The sequence below is a fragment of the Sciurus vulgaris genome, assembly GCF_902686455.1.
Source record: "Sciurus vulgaris genome assembly, chromosome: 4".
In the NCBI taxonomy this organism is placed as follows: Eukaryota; Metazoa; Chordata; class Mammalia; order Rodentia; family Sciuridae; genus Sciurus; species Sciurus vulgaris.
Window position 1 is genome coordinate 154,792,234 of NC_136464.1, and position 16,808 is coordinate 154,809,041.

Sequence of the window (16,808 nt, forward strand, 5' to 3'; positions counted from 1 at the left end):
CAGAACTGTACCTGTGATATCACATGAACATACTTGCAAATGAGTTTTTGCAGCATTATCCAGGGAAGCCTAATGGAAATCATAGGTTGGATGGATCATACCTCACCTTTGTGTTAGTGACTACTACCAACTTTGCACCAATTCCATGATGTTAATTCAAAGTATGCTTTTCATCAAAGTAATGATACTAGTAGAATCCTTGTTCCCAAAGCCACCAGAGGCACCCATTTCCTACATTTTGTACAAATCTACTTTAAAAAGAAGCCTATTGAGATATTGTCCTGGAGCTGATACTATTTATTTATTTATTTATTTATGTTAGGTATACATATGGTTTGTACTTATTTTGAAGTAAAACTATATTTGGCTAATTAAAATAGCTAGCCAGGTGTGGTGGCACGTGCCTGTAACCTTAGCAACTTGGGAGGATAAGGCAGGAAGATTGTAAGCTCCAGGCCAGCCTCAGCAATTTAGCGAGGCCCTAAGCAACTTAGGGAGACCCTATCTCAAAATAAAAAATAAAAGAGCTGGGAATGTGTGTCAGTGGTTAAGCACCCCTGGGTTCAATCCCTGGTACCATATTAATAAATAAAATCAAAATAACTAGAACATATTGAGATCTCATTCACATCTTATCATAGTCTTAATTCATCTCATCCTTAAAACAATTGATATGATAAACTGAGGCACAAAGAAAGAGATTAACATCAAAGTGCAGATCTGGGTTAACTCAGAATCCTGTCCTTGTCAATAGTGCTGTACTCTTGGGGAATAGCACCAGGGCAGACATCTTTGTACTGCTAAAGAAGACCACCCAGCAGGAGACCCAGCCTCTGCCTGGACTGGCTTTAGGGTTTTAGAAACAGGACTCAAGACAGCTGTTTGGAGTTCCCTGACTTTTTCAAGTCATAGATGACACCAGAGCAAAGAGGTGGAATTCAAACCATCTGATTCTAGGCCTTTGACAAAATCACTGGAAGATAATGCAAGTTGCCCTCTGCTGAAGTTACTGATTCACAGCAGTATCTTAGGAATTCTTGAAATGATAAGTGTGTAGACACATGAACTGAAAAGGAAAAGGTAAAGCCTAAGGACAGTTGTAGTCTCAAGGCTCAGCACAGTGACTGGCAATGAACATGCATTGAATGATGACTAGAGCTTTGGAGCAGGGATGTGTCCCTTTGGCCTGGAGTGGATGGAGAGGCACTCCCAGAGGAGGGAATCACTCCCATAGGAGAGGTTTAAATAGTGAAGAGTCAGTAGGAATGGATGCAAAAGAGCGAAAACTTTTTCATATAAAAAATCCTACACAAGCAGGACAGAATAAGTCCTTATTTACAGAAGAAAAAGTAAAGCAGACAAATTAGAATGTGGTTCACTTTAGAGCATAGCCTGTCCATCCATCCGTCCATCCATCCATCCACCCATCCATTATTCCATCCATCCACCCAACAAGTGCTTAGTACACATCAGGTACTATGTTACATCTTAAAAACTGGAAGCATGAAAGATAGGTGGGAGCCAGATTTTGAGGCACCTGGAATGCCAAGGTCAAAACAATGAATTTGAATTTGATGACAGTAATGCTGAGCTATGGAGAGTGATTGTGAAAATTTACTAAGGAAGAGTAGACTCACAGAATTAGAGGGAATGAGTTGGAAAGGAAGAAGGTGGGATGAGAAAATCCACAAGAGGGAAATGCCAAAGTCCAGAAGCGGGAGGATGAACTCTGGATAAAGAGATGGAGGGTCAGGAAAGCTTGGGTTTCATAAATGTTGCAGGAGCACAACCCATGACCATAGTGGGGCAACAGGGTAGAGGAGTGTTGGCAATACCAGACCTGGGGGAAAGGGGCAGAAGGAGTGTGGAAGGGTGCTCTTCATACACTGGACATATCTCTTCTCAAACTTGGTGTCTCAACCTTTGCTTCTGCTCTGTATCTGATCTTGACGAGTGCTTCCAACATCTTATATCCACTGAATAGAGATTTCATGGCAGAAGAGGCCAACTGTCACTATCCCCTTGTCACAAGAAGCATGTTTTCCACCCAAAAATGGAACTCATTTTTTAAGCTGCTAACCACACTGAATTTTGAGCACATCAAATTTTAAAAGGATTAACACTATATAGATATATAAAGTCAGGTTATTATGCAAAATGCAGGTTTTGCATTTCTCTACTTTTTATAATTCCTTGATATCAGAATGTACACGAGTGCCTCAAGGAAGATTCTTGAAGTGTAGTTGCTTAGAGAAAGGGTAATAAATCTTCCTGTTACTCCTTTTGCTAGATGGAAGCCATTACAGCTACCTCTAGATCAATGATCAAGCATGAGAGCATGAATAAATTGACTCACATCAATGATCCTAAATCCATCTGTACTGTAATCTTGTGTCTCATTCTCCTTTGCCCTTGACTCTTTCACCAAGTCTTCTCTTCAGGAGCTGTTTTATGTTTGAATTTCAACTGCTGACCTTACCCATCATTTCCAGTGGGAAGTTGTGAGCAGGAAAAAGGCAAAATGATGCAGAGCAGAAAGCACAGAAAACAGCAGAGTTTCTGATAGTTCAGCAAATTCTTTGATTTCAACCACTGAAGCCTGAGAGGTGTAAGGCACTGGAATGAATTGCCCTGGCCTTTTTGTGCTGAGCGATGACAGTTACTTTTCTTTAACAATCACTGTGTTCCTTTCATATTCTTGGAATCCTGGTGTTGGAAAGAACATCAAAAGTTCATCATGTTTCCTTTCGCACTTGCCAACAGAATTATGCCTAAACTGTCCAAAATGGATCTTTGTTCTGTTCTTTAAGTTTCAGGCTTGGAAACTAGTCATCAGTGAAATGATGGATGTGAGTTGACTGGCAACCTGCTTATAACATATAGTTTTGATGATAGTTATCTTCCCACTTAGCAGTAACATAAAACATGCACACATAGGTGAATCTGGTTCAGGTAGGAACCTAATGTTCTCCAATGCAAAAGGTGAGCATACACAGAGAAGAAAGATTATTTTCTTAGAAAACGGTATTTTCATCTCTCAGAAATTTGTCATTGTAACAGTTGGTATAGGATCTGTCACAGAGTAGGCCCATCGTTAAAGTTTGAGTGAGTGAACAAATTTGCAAATAAATATTTATTGCTGGAGAGAGACATACCTAGGAAGAACATGGGTAACTGTTCTTTCTTTTGTGTTCCCTGAGTTCTTTTTACACTGTGGCTGTCAGCACAGGTTCAAAGGGAATAGTAAACACTGGCCTGTATAGTGCAGTGTGGGAAAGCAATTCTGGAATCAAATAAGTTTGGGACATGCTGGATTTTTCTATCTCCTCTTTGGAGTTCTGGTATACATTAGCACACTAAAGGGTTTTTCCAAGTTCAGAAACAAAGGAACCTCTTTATGTTGGATAAACCTGGTGTGTGATACTTGGTATTAGAACCTACTTTGCACAAAACCTGTTCACCACCCACACTGTAGGAAACATAGCTCTTTGTGGTTCATTGTTCACATTTTTGTCTGAAGGAGAGATCATGTCTTTTGTTGTTGTTTTACTGGGGATTGATCCTGGGCCCTTGTGCATGCTAGGTAAGTGCTCTACCACTGAACTATATCCCTAGCCCATGTCTTATTCATTTTGTATGTCAGTGCTATGTGCTGCTGACATGGAATCTGCATTCAGTAAAGATTTATACATGTAGAAGGAAAATGGCCTTGCCTGTCTTGGTGGCACACTCTTGTAATCCCAGTGACTCATGAGGCTGAGGCAGGAGGATCGCAAGTTGGGACCAGCCCCAGCAATTTAGTGAGGCTCTAGGCAACTTAGGGAGACCCTGTCTCAAAAATTTAAAAAAGGGGGCTGCGGATGTAGCTCAGTGGCTAAGTGTCCCTGAGTTCAGCCTCTAGTACCAAAAAATAAAAGAAGGAAAGAAAAACAAATGGCCTGCATGTGATGTGTTGGGATGACATCAGTGCTGGTAGAGAAAGCTGGGGCATCATAAAGGTAAAAATGAGTGGGGTCAGGGTTTGAGAGAGACAAGAGTGACAGAGGACAGGCTTGGAATTCAAAAGACCTCTTTTTAAACCAGTGGAAAATCAGATCTTCAAAGCCCTGGGGTCCATCTTCTTCAGTGATTACAGCATCCCTCTTAAACCACCTGCATCTTCAAGCTCTTTTAGAATAAATGCAACTATGGGTGCACCTCATTCATGCATAGTATTGATTATCAAACTGTTATAGAAAAGTTCTTTTTAAATCTTCAATGATTATTTGGGAATGTGACATGATTCGGAAAGACTACCTGAAGCCCATACTTCATTGCATTTGGGGACTCCAAATAATGCTGTGTTATCCCGATTTACTACTCTGTGTCTTACAGCACATGTGGATGTGTCAGGGTAGTGTCATTAGGAATTGCAAAAATACAGAATCCCAGAGGTGTTCACAGATAAAACTGCAGACAAACAAGAGAAGTGTGGATAATAAGCATCTACTATTCTAGAAGACTCTGTCTCTGGTCCTCAGATACTCAAGGGGAAAATGCTTTTCAAAAGTCTATTTCAGAGAGTTAGGTGCCTTCAATTGGCCACTTTATGATTTGCCCAAGTGGTCAAAGGAAATTGCAAGGAGACAGAAGTCAGCAGTGTTCTCAGTGTTGGCATTGCACATACTGTGAACAAAACATGACTAGCTTTTCCCAGGACAGACAGCAGTATGCTTGAAAATTATTCATTTTGACTACATTTCCTTGCAGAGTGACACTTACTATTCTTGAGGTTCTTATTGGAGAGTCAGTGGGAAAAAATACCACAAGATTGCATTGAAACTCTCCTTTTGCAGCACAGTGAGAAGCGGGAGGGTCTGGGAATTGAAGTGCTTAGCATAGCTCGGTGGTTGCCTGACAGTCTTCATATCTAAACCTCAGCAATTACTTAGTTTTACAATTATTCCCTTTGTAAAGGGTTCCATTTTTCCTTCAACCAGAGGTGGAATGGGTCTACAGGAAATTTTTATGTTCATATTATGACACCAATATTTTTCTTCAATGATTATCATGCACATACAATGGCATCAATTACTAAAAAAAATTTGTTGCTAAAATCATATGCTGACTTTTGTTGCTGTCAAGAAGTTTTGCATTCAGAAGACTAAGGGGGTTCTCCCTTTCCACATGCTTTTGCATCCACTCTATTATGGAAACAAAGGGCTCTTACCTCATAGCCTATTGATATATCAAGTAATAAATGTGACAGTTACCGGTTCTATTTGCCTTATCCCGTCTTCCTGCAGAACTGAAATGTAACATGTTTCTTACTAATAACAGATGCTTGAGCCCTTCCTTTGAAATTCCTCTGGAGAAGCTGCCCTGTTGATTCCATTAGGAGGGAAGTGGCTTTATGCAGATGTCTGCTTGTAGGGATGCATTGTTGTAATTGCTATTCTGCGACCCCTTGCTGAGTACCATGCTTTTCTCTTGTAGGTGATGTGCCTTCAGGACTTTTTTGGTGACGATGACATTTTTATTGCATGTGGACCGGAGAAGTTCCGTTACCAGGATGATTTCTTGCTAGATGAAAGTGGTAAGGAAAAAAAAAAGTTCAAAACCAGGGGAAATTTGAGGCAGCTTTCCAAAATGAGCTGCACCAGGCCAAGATTATGTCAACTCCAAAGCTACCAAATCAGTTTCAGATCCCCAACCAGCATGTCTTTCCTATATCTTGAATTTCTTTGATTTTTTTAATATAGAAAACAGATGAAATGATAATTGGAAAGGTTAGTCATTTAAAAGAATAAATTATTAATGGCTAATTTATAACCATTTAATAGCTAGGTTGATGTTTTATAGAAAACCACGGTTGGATTTCTACATTTTCAATTATGTATTTTTCTTGAAATTTATAGTGGAGGGATTTGTGATCATAAAATTATTTAATATATTTCTAAACTTGGCTTTCATGTGGCCTCCTTTAATTCCTGAGAAAATGGTTTGATATCCCCTTTCCTGTAAAACTTTGGAATTTGTATGTCACTAGCATCAAGAAAAGAGGAAGGAAGCTTCCTTCCATTAATAGACTAAATGCCACCCCCTGTAATTGGTAAAGAAGAAAGGACAACCAAGAAAAAGGGGAAATTAATATGAAAGGTTGTGACTTTGAGAATGATTTTTTGGTACTATGGATCATTTCTTAAATCTAATATATTCACAGGTAACATTATTATAATTAGGGAAATTTTACATATTTATTGACAATTCAAATTCTGTCTAACTGGAAGTACTTTTTGAAGTGATAGTGAATTTTTTGCTTCATTATCCTGAAAGAGCATATTAGTTAGCTTTTGACAAAGTGGATGGGCAATACTTGAAGGACAGGATCAGTGATATAATGTAGTGGTCTCACTCTAATACTGCAGATGCGTGTTCACATGTAGTATCTATGTTTTATGCATGCACAGTCATTGGCCACATAACAGCATTTGGATCAATGACAGATCACATATATATATTCAAGGGTGGTTCCTTAAGATTATATCACCTAGTGATATCATAACCATTCTATAAGCACATTCTATGATGTTCACACAACAACTAGATCGCCTAATGATGCTTTTCTCAAAACATGTCCACATCATTAAGCAGCACATGGCTATATATTATTAGTTATATGCATGTAAACATGCTACACTTGCTTCGTATATAAAAATGACTTAAGGTGTGTTGAGAGAGATAAGATAATTGCTCCATTATTATTAAAATTACAAATACAAATGCCCAATAAAAGTGTGTGTGTGTGTGTGTGTGTTCATTTGAAAAAATTTATTTTGGTTCAGGGATCCTAACTAGAAGAATAGTTTGACATCTCTTGTCCTCTAAAGTCTTCTGTAAATGCATTCCATCTTTATAACTGATAGACGTGCCCTTTGAGGCAAAGATGTAGGTAAAAACATCACAGGTAAGGTGTCCTTATGGGGGTCTCCCCACTCCTATCTCTACTTAAAAATAAGGCAGCTTTGTCATCGTGTAGAACAAGTGAATATTTCCAGTCAGGCAGAAGAGCTGACAGCATAGTTTTGAGGAAAATAAATGGCTTTGACTTTCAATTTAAAAGAAAATAGCTGCTTCTGATAGAATGGTCTGAGACCAGATGCATTCTGAAATGAAAATCCATTTGTTGCTTTGATATAGAAAACAGACTGTCAAATGCAAACTGGAATACAGCTTAGTTTCAAATCAGCAGAGTTGGCCATGGGTTCCCAGGCCCTCTGGTCATTAGCCCTCCAGGAAGACCTGGGGCCACTCCTGGGGCATGCACACAACTAAGCTTCCCCAGTTGACATTGTGCTCCCAACTTGGGAGGCACAGCCTACTCCTCCTGTTCACCTGCAATGATGGGCAGATAGACTATCTGAGAAGTACCACAGAAAAATTGTCAGAAAAATCCCTTGCAAATTATCCTTAAAATGCTTTCTCATTAAGAAAAGACATGTACACGTGAGCACATGTGCACATGTACTTATACACGTGCGTGCGTGTGTGTGCATGCGAACACACACACACACACACACACACACACACACACACACACATACACACACACACACACACACCCCTCTCATCCATCTTTTGTGGCCTGTCTCCCTGAAAGACTCCTTCACCCTATTTTGGGGAGTGCTCCACATCCTTTCCCTGGTGAAGGTGCCCTAATCATTTCTTGGTGTGAAATACATTCCTGAGTCACATGTCCTCCCCCATTCTGAAGAAACACGTGGATATAGGGGGGATGGAGAGTCGGATAGGAAAAGAGTCTAAATTGAGCTTTTACTTCCTTGGGTGAACTTACCCTGAAACTAAATTCACACGTTGACAACTGCAATTTTCCTGTTGCTTGTACAGCATGTTCTGGTGCTAATGTATTAAAATTTGAATCTTTTTTTAAGTGCTCCGAGCATGATTTAGCCCAGCTTATCTGTACTTGCTAAATAGTATTTGCAAATTGATGCTTCATTTGGCCTGTTCCATAGCTGCTTCCTCAAAGGCATGTCAGCGGGGGGTACAGGCGTCTTCAGAATTAATACTCTCGGCCCTGTGTAGGGCTGCACTTGATTTAATGGCACCAAGAAGTGGCCTTTTGCTGAGAGGCAGCACTTTTATTTTATCTTTCAAAATTAACCCAGCTCCCAGTGTGTTTGGGATTAGCAATAATACATCCCCCTAATTATTGCTAGGAAAGCTCCTAGGGATGTAGCTTAAGGTCTTTCCAGTGAAGAGTTTTGCCATTATAGACTCATAATTCATGGGGTCACATGGGAGCCAGATCAATATTGGAAACTGTAAGGGATCCTCTTTTCTCCCCTAAGTTTTCACACATGGAATAAAGCGCCTTCCTTGTTCTAGTTCAGAATGTAACCATTTTAGCGCCATCGTCATCAATCAGTGGAGTCTTAGCACCTTTGAAATGGTGGATAGAACACTATATTTAGAGACAGAGAGGCCGACAGCTCCTTCCTATGCTTGGCCTGCTGTCTAATTTAGAATGATGAAACATTTTTAGGGAAAATGCCAAATTGGAGACAGGAAGCTCAACATGGTGTTGCTTAGATATTGATGACAAACTGATGCATTTATGATTTGTTGCCATTCGAAAGTGACAGGATTGTATTGAGAAATGTCCACCTGGCATTCACTCCTTGGTGATGAGCCTGACACCAAATGTCACAGTTTGTCCACCTCCTTGTCCTCAAAGCCAATATCCCCACACTTTGCCAGTTTCTTCACCCACTCACCTCACTGCAGTGGGAAGCTTACCCCTGCAGTCCCATGCCCCTGTCCCACCCCGACCCATCAACAGCCTAAGTATCTCTCGATCTCTCACTACTTTTCTAAGAACTTGGTTGCTTTTATCAATCAATTTCCAAGTGTTCTCGATTCTGATGTCAATAGGCATTACTTTAAGCTTTCATATTTTTTTATTCCATATTGCATTAGTTTCCTAGGGTTCTCATAACAAAGTGCCATAAACTAAGTGGCTTAAAATAAGAGAAATTGCTAAAAATGAGAATCTTGAATGTTATCAACACAAAGAAATGATACATTTTGGGGGTGAAGACTATATTAATTACCCTGATTTGATCATTATACTTTGTATACATATACTGAAACCTCACATTCTCACACTGTATCCCATAAATTATTATGTGTTAATTATAAGTAAAAAAATTTGAATCAAAAAAAAAAAAAAAATGAGAGGTCACTCTAAAAATCTATTGTCTTACAGTTCTGGAGACCAAAATCCAAAACTGAGGATGGTCAGTGGTATACTCTATCTGAAGTCTCTAAGACAGAATCCTGGCTGGCCTCTTCTAGTCTCTGGGAGTTGCCAGCAGTCCTTAGCATTCCTTGACTTGTGGCAGTAATCTCTGCCTCTGTCCTTGGGTGACCTTTGTCCCCGTGGATCAGTATGTGTGTCCAAATTTCTTTCTCTTTATAAGGGCACTAGTTATTAGATTTGGACCTACCCATATAAATTTGAGAACATCTGCCAAGACCCTGTTTCCAAATGATTTCCTCATTTATAGGTACTGTGAGCTGAGATTTGAACATCTTCCTAGAGAATAAAATTCAACCTGAATTGTTGGGAGCTGTGAAGATTTTAGTTGGTCTTGAATTACAAGTAAATGGTTTTTGTTGTTTGATCTGTCTTTGGGCTCTACAATGATAGTATTGTACTTATTGGTAGAACACATGGACAACAGAGCTGTGACTAGGCTACTCTTCACCTCATCTGAACGTTCACAGTTAGGGCTCCTTATTTGGTAGGTCACAGTCTGAGAATTTCAGCAATGTGTTTGACAGTGGCCCTCTTGAAATCACTTTGACTAAGATGAAACTGTATGATCTGAGTGGTATAGGGGGTTGTGTTTTTAATCGCTTGAACTGCCCTGTCCAAAAGGTGCTGATTGATAGGTTGATGTCCAATGTTCTGGTGGAAAATCTCTTTTCAAATTTATCTGTAAGGTTCCTGCAGGTGGAGACTGCACTGTTCACTGGGAGTCACACCACAGGGTTTTGCTTTGGACTCTGTGAGGTTCATTATAGTTAGAAATTCTCATATGAAAATGTTAAAGATGTGTGATGAAAATCCTCTGGGAGGGTAGCTAATGTGGTTGAAGACAGAGCGAGTTCTGCAAAAATTCTAATAAGACGGATTGCATCCAAGAAGATCACATTGAATTGGTATATACAAAATGTTGTGCTCTGTGGTTAAAGGAGAAAGGAAGGAAAAGAAAAGCCAACTCTACAAGCAGATCACTCTATTTGGTTAGGAACAACTTAGTTTCCATAGTAGGATGCGTAAAAATTGCTTTTAGTTGTCTGCAGGTTTAGCATGAGATGTGTGATATGACTCATTTGCTGTGTGTACTGTAGGTTTATCATGTTATATATTATAAAATGTTTCAGCCCCACTGATAGAAGTTGGTAAATGGAGAATAACTAACAAATTAAAAATAAAAATGTATTACTTACCAGTCACCAAACTAAGTATAGAGGAAATATAAGTCACTAAGCTTTCAAATGACTTTTTTTGTGAAATGTGTAGTGCTTATACTTCTGAAGTTATTAAAACACAAATCTGCACTAAGGTCTTTGGGATGTGGTGTGTGTGTGTGCGTGTGTGTGTGAGCATGCACGTGCTGTTTCCTATCTCTGCAGACCACCAATTCTTGCTCCTCCCTACACTAGACAGACCCACTTGGAAGAGTGATCTTCCTGGGTATGACATTCTAGAAGGGACATTTCCTCAGCTTCTCTTAAAGACCTCCTTGAAGTTGGGTACCCAGGATCTGCTTGATAAAGGTTTCTAGGAATATTTCGTCCTAATCATTTTTCTGGGACTCATGTCCTAAGTGCAATATGACAGAAGTTGAGTCAGACCCCATTCACAACAGGGATCCCAATACTTTCTCCAACTCTGATTGATTAAAAAAAAAATAAAAGGTGTGAACCAGGAATAAGAGAAATGGTATTGGAATAGCCTTAGAAGACATAGATTTTATTTAAGCTCCACCTCCCACTTGCTGTGTGGTCTCTACATCTCCAAGCCTGCTTCCTATTCTATAAAAAGCCTTTTTTCTCTGGGTTGTAATGGACCTCAAATAAGATAATAAATGTCAAAGCACGTTCAAAACTGTGTTCCTTATTACTTAGTGAATGACACCTCAGCTGAAATATACCTCCTGGTGGATTGCAGCTGAACCCAGTCATGGAGATTCATTTGCAGTACTTAATTGGAGTCAGATGTCACCAAGATTGGCTTTTAGTATTCTTTAGAACCCAAAAGCAATTTCTATTTCTTTCTTCTCACTCTCAACTTTTATTCCTATGGTGAAGGTGAGAGAAAATTAAGTGGACTTTGAAGATGGCCACTGTTTTCTGAAAGAAAGCTCTGGAAACTAAATCACATTCATAGAAGAACCAGACAGTCTTCTAAATCTGACAGCATTCAGGAGTTATAGCCCTTAGGAAATGTCTCTCTCTCTCTCTGTCCACAGTGATCTGGGTCAAAGGGGTCTCTGATGGCCCTGCTGCTCTGTCCTGAGGCTGGTGATGCTGGGAAATTATGGAAGATGTACAGAGCCTGGATAAAGACCAGGCCTCCTCATAAAGTGTTTTTTGTTTTTTTTGTTTTTTTTTTTTTGTTTTTGTTTTTTTTATTTTGTAGTACTGGGGGTCAAACCCAAAGCCTCACGCATGCTAGGCAAGGGCTCTACCACTAAGCTATATCCTCAGCTAACCATTATGTGGTTTTTAAGCTATTGCTAAAAAAGTTCATTCATTTAATCATTCATTGATTTATCCAATAAGCTAAGCTAATTTACTATGTTGCAGGCAGTGTGCTAGGTACACAAAAAAACCTGTAGATGGTAATATATAAAACATGACCCTTCATACTGGCCTTTAATGTTGCTTATATGTAAAGATGTCAAGGGATCATAGGTACTGTGACCAAGAATATTAAACATTGCTGCTGCTTCTCAGGGATTTTCTCTCTCCTGAGAAATATTAAAAGAACCAATGGATCACAGAAGACTGACAGTTCTTTATGTATTTGTTTTAACTAGATTAGTAGGCCTGTTTACATTAAATATGGGGTAGATTTCTTTGAATGTATGATACTTGTTGGTGCTGGAATAGTTCATTGTTTCAGTAGACATCACTTCAAGGAATGTAAAGTTCTTTTCTTAAGAATGCATTATAGCTGTCTTGTTGAATAATGGCTAAGTTTTTGTGACATTTCACTGTCTTAATAGAGAAAAATGCAAAATATGATATGCCCATTCCTGATTGCATGGTTTTGTAGAGTTCATTCTAATGCTTGAAATAGAGGGTTTGGGGGCTTTTGTTGGTTTGAGTTCTGAAGAGAGAGCACATTGGCTAGCCTGCTTTGCTTGTATTCCTATTTGCCTTTTAGTGGTGGAAAAACTCTAGGGGCTTCTGGAGACTTTCTTGTCCATAGCTTCCTTTGAACTCATGCATAAATATAAAGTTTCCCAGAACATAGTGATATTTCAAATTTAATCTACTGCTAAGCCATAGAGACATATAGAGTATTGCACTTTGGAGACAGAATCTAACACAAGCACAAGCTATTTCCTTTGCCACAAATAGATAATTTTCTACTTAGGAAATCAAGGCATTGTGTAACACATGCAATCTTTTCTTAACATTTTCTCTTTTGGCCCTTGGGAACTTCTTTTTATTGTATTCAGTAACAGGAATACATGGATTATTGACATGGAAAACCCTAGAAACTGTGGCATTGAATATGAATCCTGGGCACTAAGAGTCTTGAGAGTCATTCATTTCCCCTTTCCCACCATATAGAAATCCTCCCTACAGCAAAACAACAGTAATTCCTCCATCCCCAGCAAGAACCTTCTGTGATCAATGACTTACAACTTTATAAGAAGGCCAATTCCACTGTCCAGTAGTGCAGATCATTAACAAGTTCTTTATTAATATTGAGCCAAAATTAATTTCTCTCCAGCTTGTACACAGTGGTCCAATTCTGAGCTTCCTGAATAATAAATACCACCCACTGTCATCATTCCTAAACAATGAGCTTTCTTCCTAGCCGTGGAGGATGATCAAAGTCATGCACCATAAATGGTTTTATTTCCTTCCTTTCCAGACCCTATCTTCATGCCTCCATATCTCTCCTCTGTTTCCCTTATCTTTCAAAGGAAGAAGAGTCTCTCTTCCTTTCTAAAAAGCAACTCCTGATTTTGTCCTCTGTTTCTTTGTGACCTTCTTCTTTGTTAGAATCCCTTTCCTACTGCTCTTGTGGATTTTCCATTTTACCGTGTCTCTTTCTCCTTAGCCCACAGTCAGGCCTCCAGATCTCTCCTGTTCTAAAGAAACCTTTGACCATCTCTATTATCTTTTTAAACCACTGTGTCTTTTTTTTTTTTTTTTTTTTTCCTGCACAACTGTTAAGAATAATAAATAAATTCCTGTCCTGGAGCTTCCATTCTGACTCACTTTTTATTACTTTGGGTTACTGGTCCATGGAAACACAAGATTATGGGCTTTTATCAGCTTTTATTTATTTATTTATTTTTAATGTCACCATCCTTTTAGATAATGGCAAAGTTATTTTGCCACTGAAGGATACCTCTACAATCCCAATATCCTTCTGGTCCCTACTAAGACAGAAAATATTGTTATGGACTCTTCTAGCTACAAATTACCATCTCATTTCAGAAGTGAAAAATACCTAGTCCCACATGATGGTCATTTAAAACTGGTGTTGTTTTTCACTCCTACCCAGGACCCAACATAGTGAGTCATCACCTCTGTGGGCTTCATGCTTTCTCTCCTTTTAATTCACCTGCTTCCTGTAGTTTTTGATCCCTCCAGGATTGGAATGGGAATGAAGGGTGTGGGGCATGGCGATGAGGAAGGGGAGATGGACTTCCTTACTTGGCTGTACTGTTGTAAAGATGGCGTAACACCCTCGGGGCTAACAATCGTTATTTAAAGCCTACTTCTCTGATGGGTGTTTTCAGGGTCTCTTCAGGGACTCTCACTGGGAACAGTACTTTCTGTTCATGAGGACAGTTCTGTTTCTTTCAGTTTTGGCTGTGTCTCCCTCAGTCCTTATTTTCTAAAGTTCTGCCAATTGACCTCAGACGCTTCTCTCGGGAAAAATTTAAATCAGCTCCATGCCAACTTGACCTTCAAATCCATCAAATCAATTGTACTTCCTTTGTCTCCAGTGAACAGGCCACCCAATTCAACTGAGCCTCTTTTATTGTTATCAAAAGGTCTCAGGTAAAAGCCAAACACATGAATATGGGTCAGTTATTTCTGTTCTTTTCCCCTAACCACTGAAGGTACTAACCAAGCACTTTGGGTCTCCCAGTGAAATCCCTATTGAGGCAAAGGGGAGTTTTCCCCTTCTTTTGAAATGATGGAGTTAATAGCATAGTTCCCTAAAGAAATCCTTCTCACAGATCCCATTTCTTTCCAATAACTTAAGCCTTTTATATCCTTGAAGTGGGTAATAAGGCCAAGGCCTGGATCTGTTTATATCTCCTTTGAGATTTCTGGAAGATGATCCATCTCATAATTCACTTCAGTATCTGGAACACATTTCCTTAGAGTCTGGGTGAAACTTCCATTTTGAATACTATTTCATTTGCAACTGGCTTTCATACCCACCACGTATGTAACGGATCTAATAAGCAAAAAGCAAGGATAGCTCTCAAATATTTGTATCCAATGTTCCATCTCTCTCTCTCTCTTTTTACTTTATCTTCCTTGGTGTCATTTTAGCATTTGATGTTTTGCTGATTCCCTTCTTGAAATTCTCTCCCCTTGATCTTTACAGTGTTCTGCTCTCTTGGTCTTCTGCCCACTGCTTTGACTACTCCTGAGCTTCTTTGAGCTTTGCTCTACTGCCATATATCCCCTAGTAATTGTTCCCTAAGATTCATTCCTCAACCCTTTTTTTCCTACTTAATTACTCTATTCCCAGCCAAGTTCATCTACTTTAATGGCTTTAGCAATGATGGTGATGGTAGACAGTGATGGTGACAAATGGCGACCAGATGGTATGCAATAAGCAAAGCCTTTGAAGTATGTATAATTTTCCCAATTTTACAATTAAGGAAATTAAGCTTAGAGATGATAAATAATTTGTTGAAGGCCACACAGCTAGTTAGTGTTGAATACAGAGTTCAAACCCGAGTTTGTCTATATCGGACAATACATTCTTAACCTCTAAATGTCTCCTCTCAAATATGCATCTCTAACCCTGACTCCTTTCATGAGTTCCAGAACCAAATCTCCAACTTTCTGGTATGAAGTTGCCCATGATTATTTTCACATCCACTTGAAATTCAACACATCCCACAATTGAACTCATCATCTGCTTGGTCAACTTTATTTCTCCTTCTGGTTTCCTGTGTTGATTCATGGCATCAGCACTTTCCCTAGCACAGAGGTTGCAAAACGTGGAGCCATTTTAACTCACCCTTCAACTTCACTCCCCATAACCAGCACTTTGTTCCCTGCTTTCCAATTCTACTATCATTATCTTATCTCCTCATAATCTCTTGATTGGGCTGGTTTAAAGATGTGTGTTAACTTGCTTGTTAACTTTTTCCTTTACAGTCTTTAGTCACTCCATGCCATATTTGGACGTAGATTGATTCTCCTCAATTTATTTAAATAGCCCTGCACTGCCCACAGACTCCTTGGCATGTCATTCAAGGACAGTCAACCAATTCTGTCATATCCTTCCACCTATTATCATCACTTTATTTCTTTTCTGTACTCCAGCTACAGGGTTCTTTGTTGGTCTTCCCAAAGCCTTTTATTTCCAAGATCTCCACCTTTACATACACTGTCTCGTGAACCTAAAACATTATTCTTCCTTCCCCACTCCCTACCCACCCAGATTCCTCTTGCCATTTGAGTTCAACTCAACAGTTACCTTCTTTCCAAAGCCTAGCTCTATCTGCTTGGTTTCTGTCAATTTCTGACTTCTCATTCTTTTTCCTGTTTTTTTTTTTTTTTTTCTTTTGTTCTTTTCTCTATGACAGCATTTTGATAATTCTGTCTTGTGTTCTGGACCTTTTAAAAAATTTAATATAATTTATAAATATTGATCATATTCAATTTTCAGAAAAATTCTGTAGTGTTGTTTTACAAATAAACAAAACCAAGATAAGAGAAATTAAGAAGCTGCCCAAACCCATTGTATTAGTCAGGTCTCCCCAGGTAGCTATCTATTCTCTATGAGAGAGAGAGAGAGAGAGATTATAAGAAATTGGTTCAAGTGATTATGGAAACTGAAAAGATCCTTGTTATGCTATCTCTAAGCTGGAAAGCCAGTTATATAATTCAGATTAAGCACAAAAATATGAGAATCACCTAGTGGTGTAAATTCCAGTCCAAGGACAGGAGAACATGAAATAAGCTGCCCCAGTCAAGCAGAGAAGCAGAAAAAAAGATGTGTTGCCTGTGGGAAGGAGAGATGTAAATTCCTTCTTTCTCTGCTTTTTTGTTCTATTGAGGCCCTTAATGAATTGGATGATGCCCACCCACACTGGAGAGGGCAGTTAACTTTATGAAGTTCCTCTATCCAAATGGTAATCTCACTTAGTAACACCTTCAAGACTCCCTGTAAAATATATTTATTCTGGGTATCCTGTGGCCCAGTCAAGTTGACCCATAAAATTAACCATCACAGTCACATGCTCAGTGGGTCAAAGAATTGGAATGAAAACTGAGGATCCCAGATTCTTTAT

The 16,808-nt window shown here is 39.1% G+C and overlaps 1 protein-coding gene across 7 annotated transcripts in view; it reads left to right on the forward strand.

Annotated features, from left to right (window-relative positions):
• Positions 1-16,808, forward strand: part of DCLK1 (doublecortin like kinase 1) — a 329,057-nt gene that overhangs the window by 166,530 nt on the left and 145,719 nt on the right. For all 7 annotated transcript variants that reach the window (XR_013763385.1, XR_013763386.1, XM_079137379.1 and 4 more), the window contains exon 4: positions 5,476-5,575. Coding sequence is in view for 5 of the 7 variants with exons in the window: in XM_079137379.1 (XP_078993505.1) it covers positions 5,476-5,575 (100 nt within the window). In the remaining 2 variants the exon portion in view is untranslated. The remainder of the gene's footprint in view (positions 1-5,475; positions 5,576-16,808) is intronic.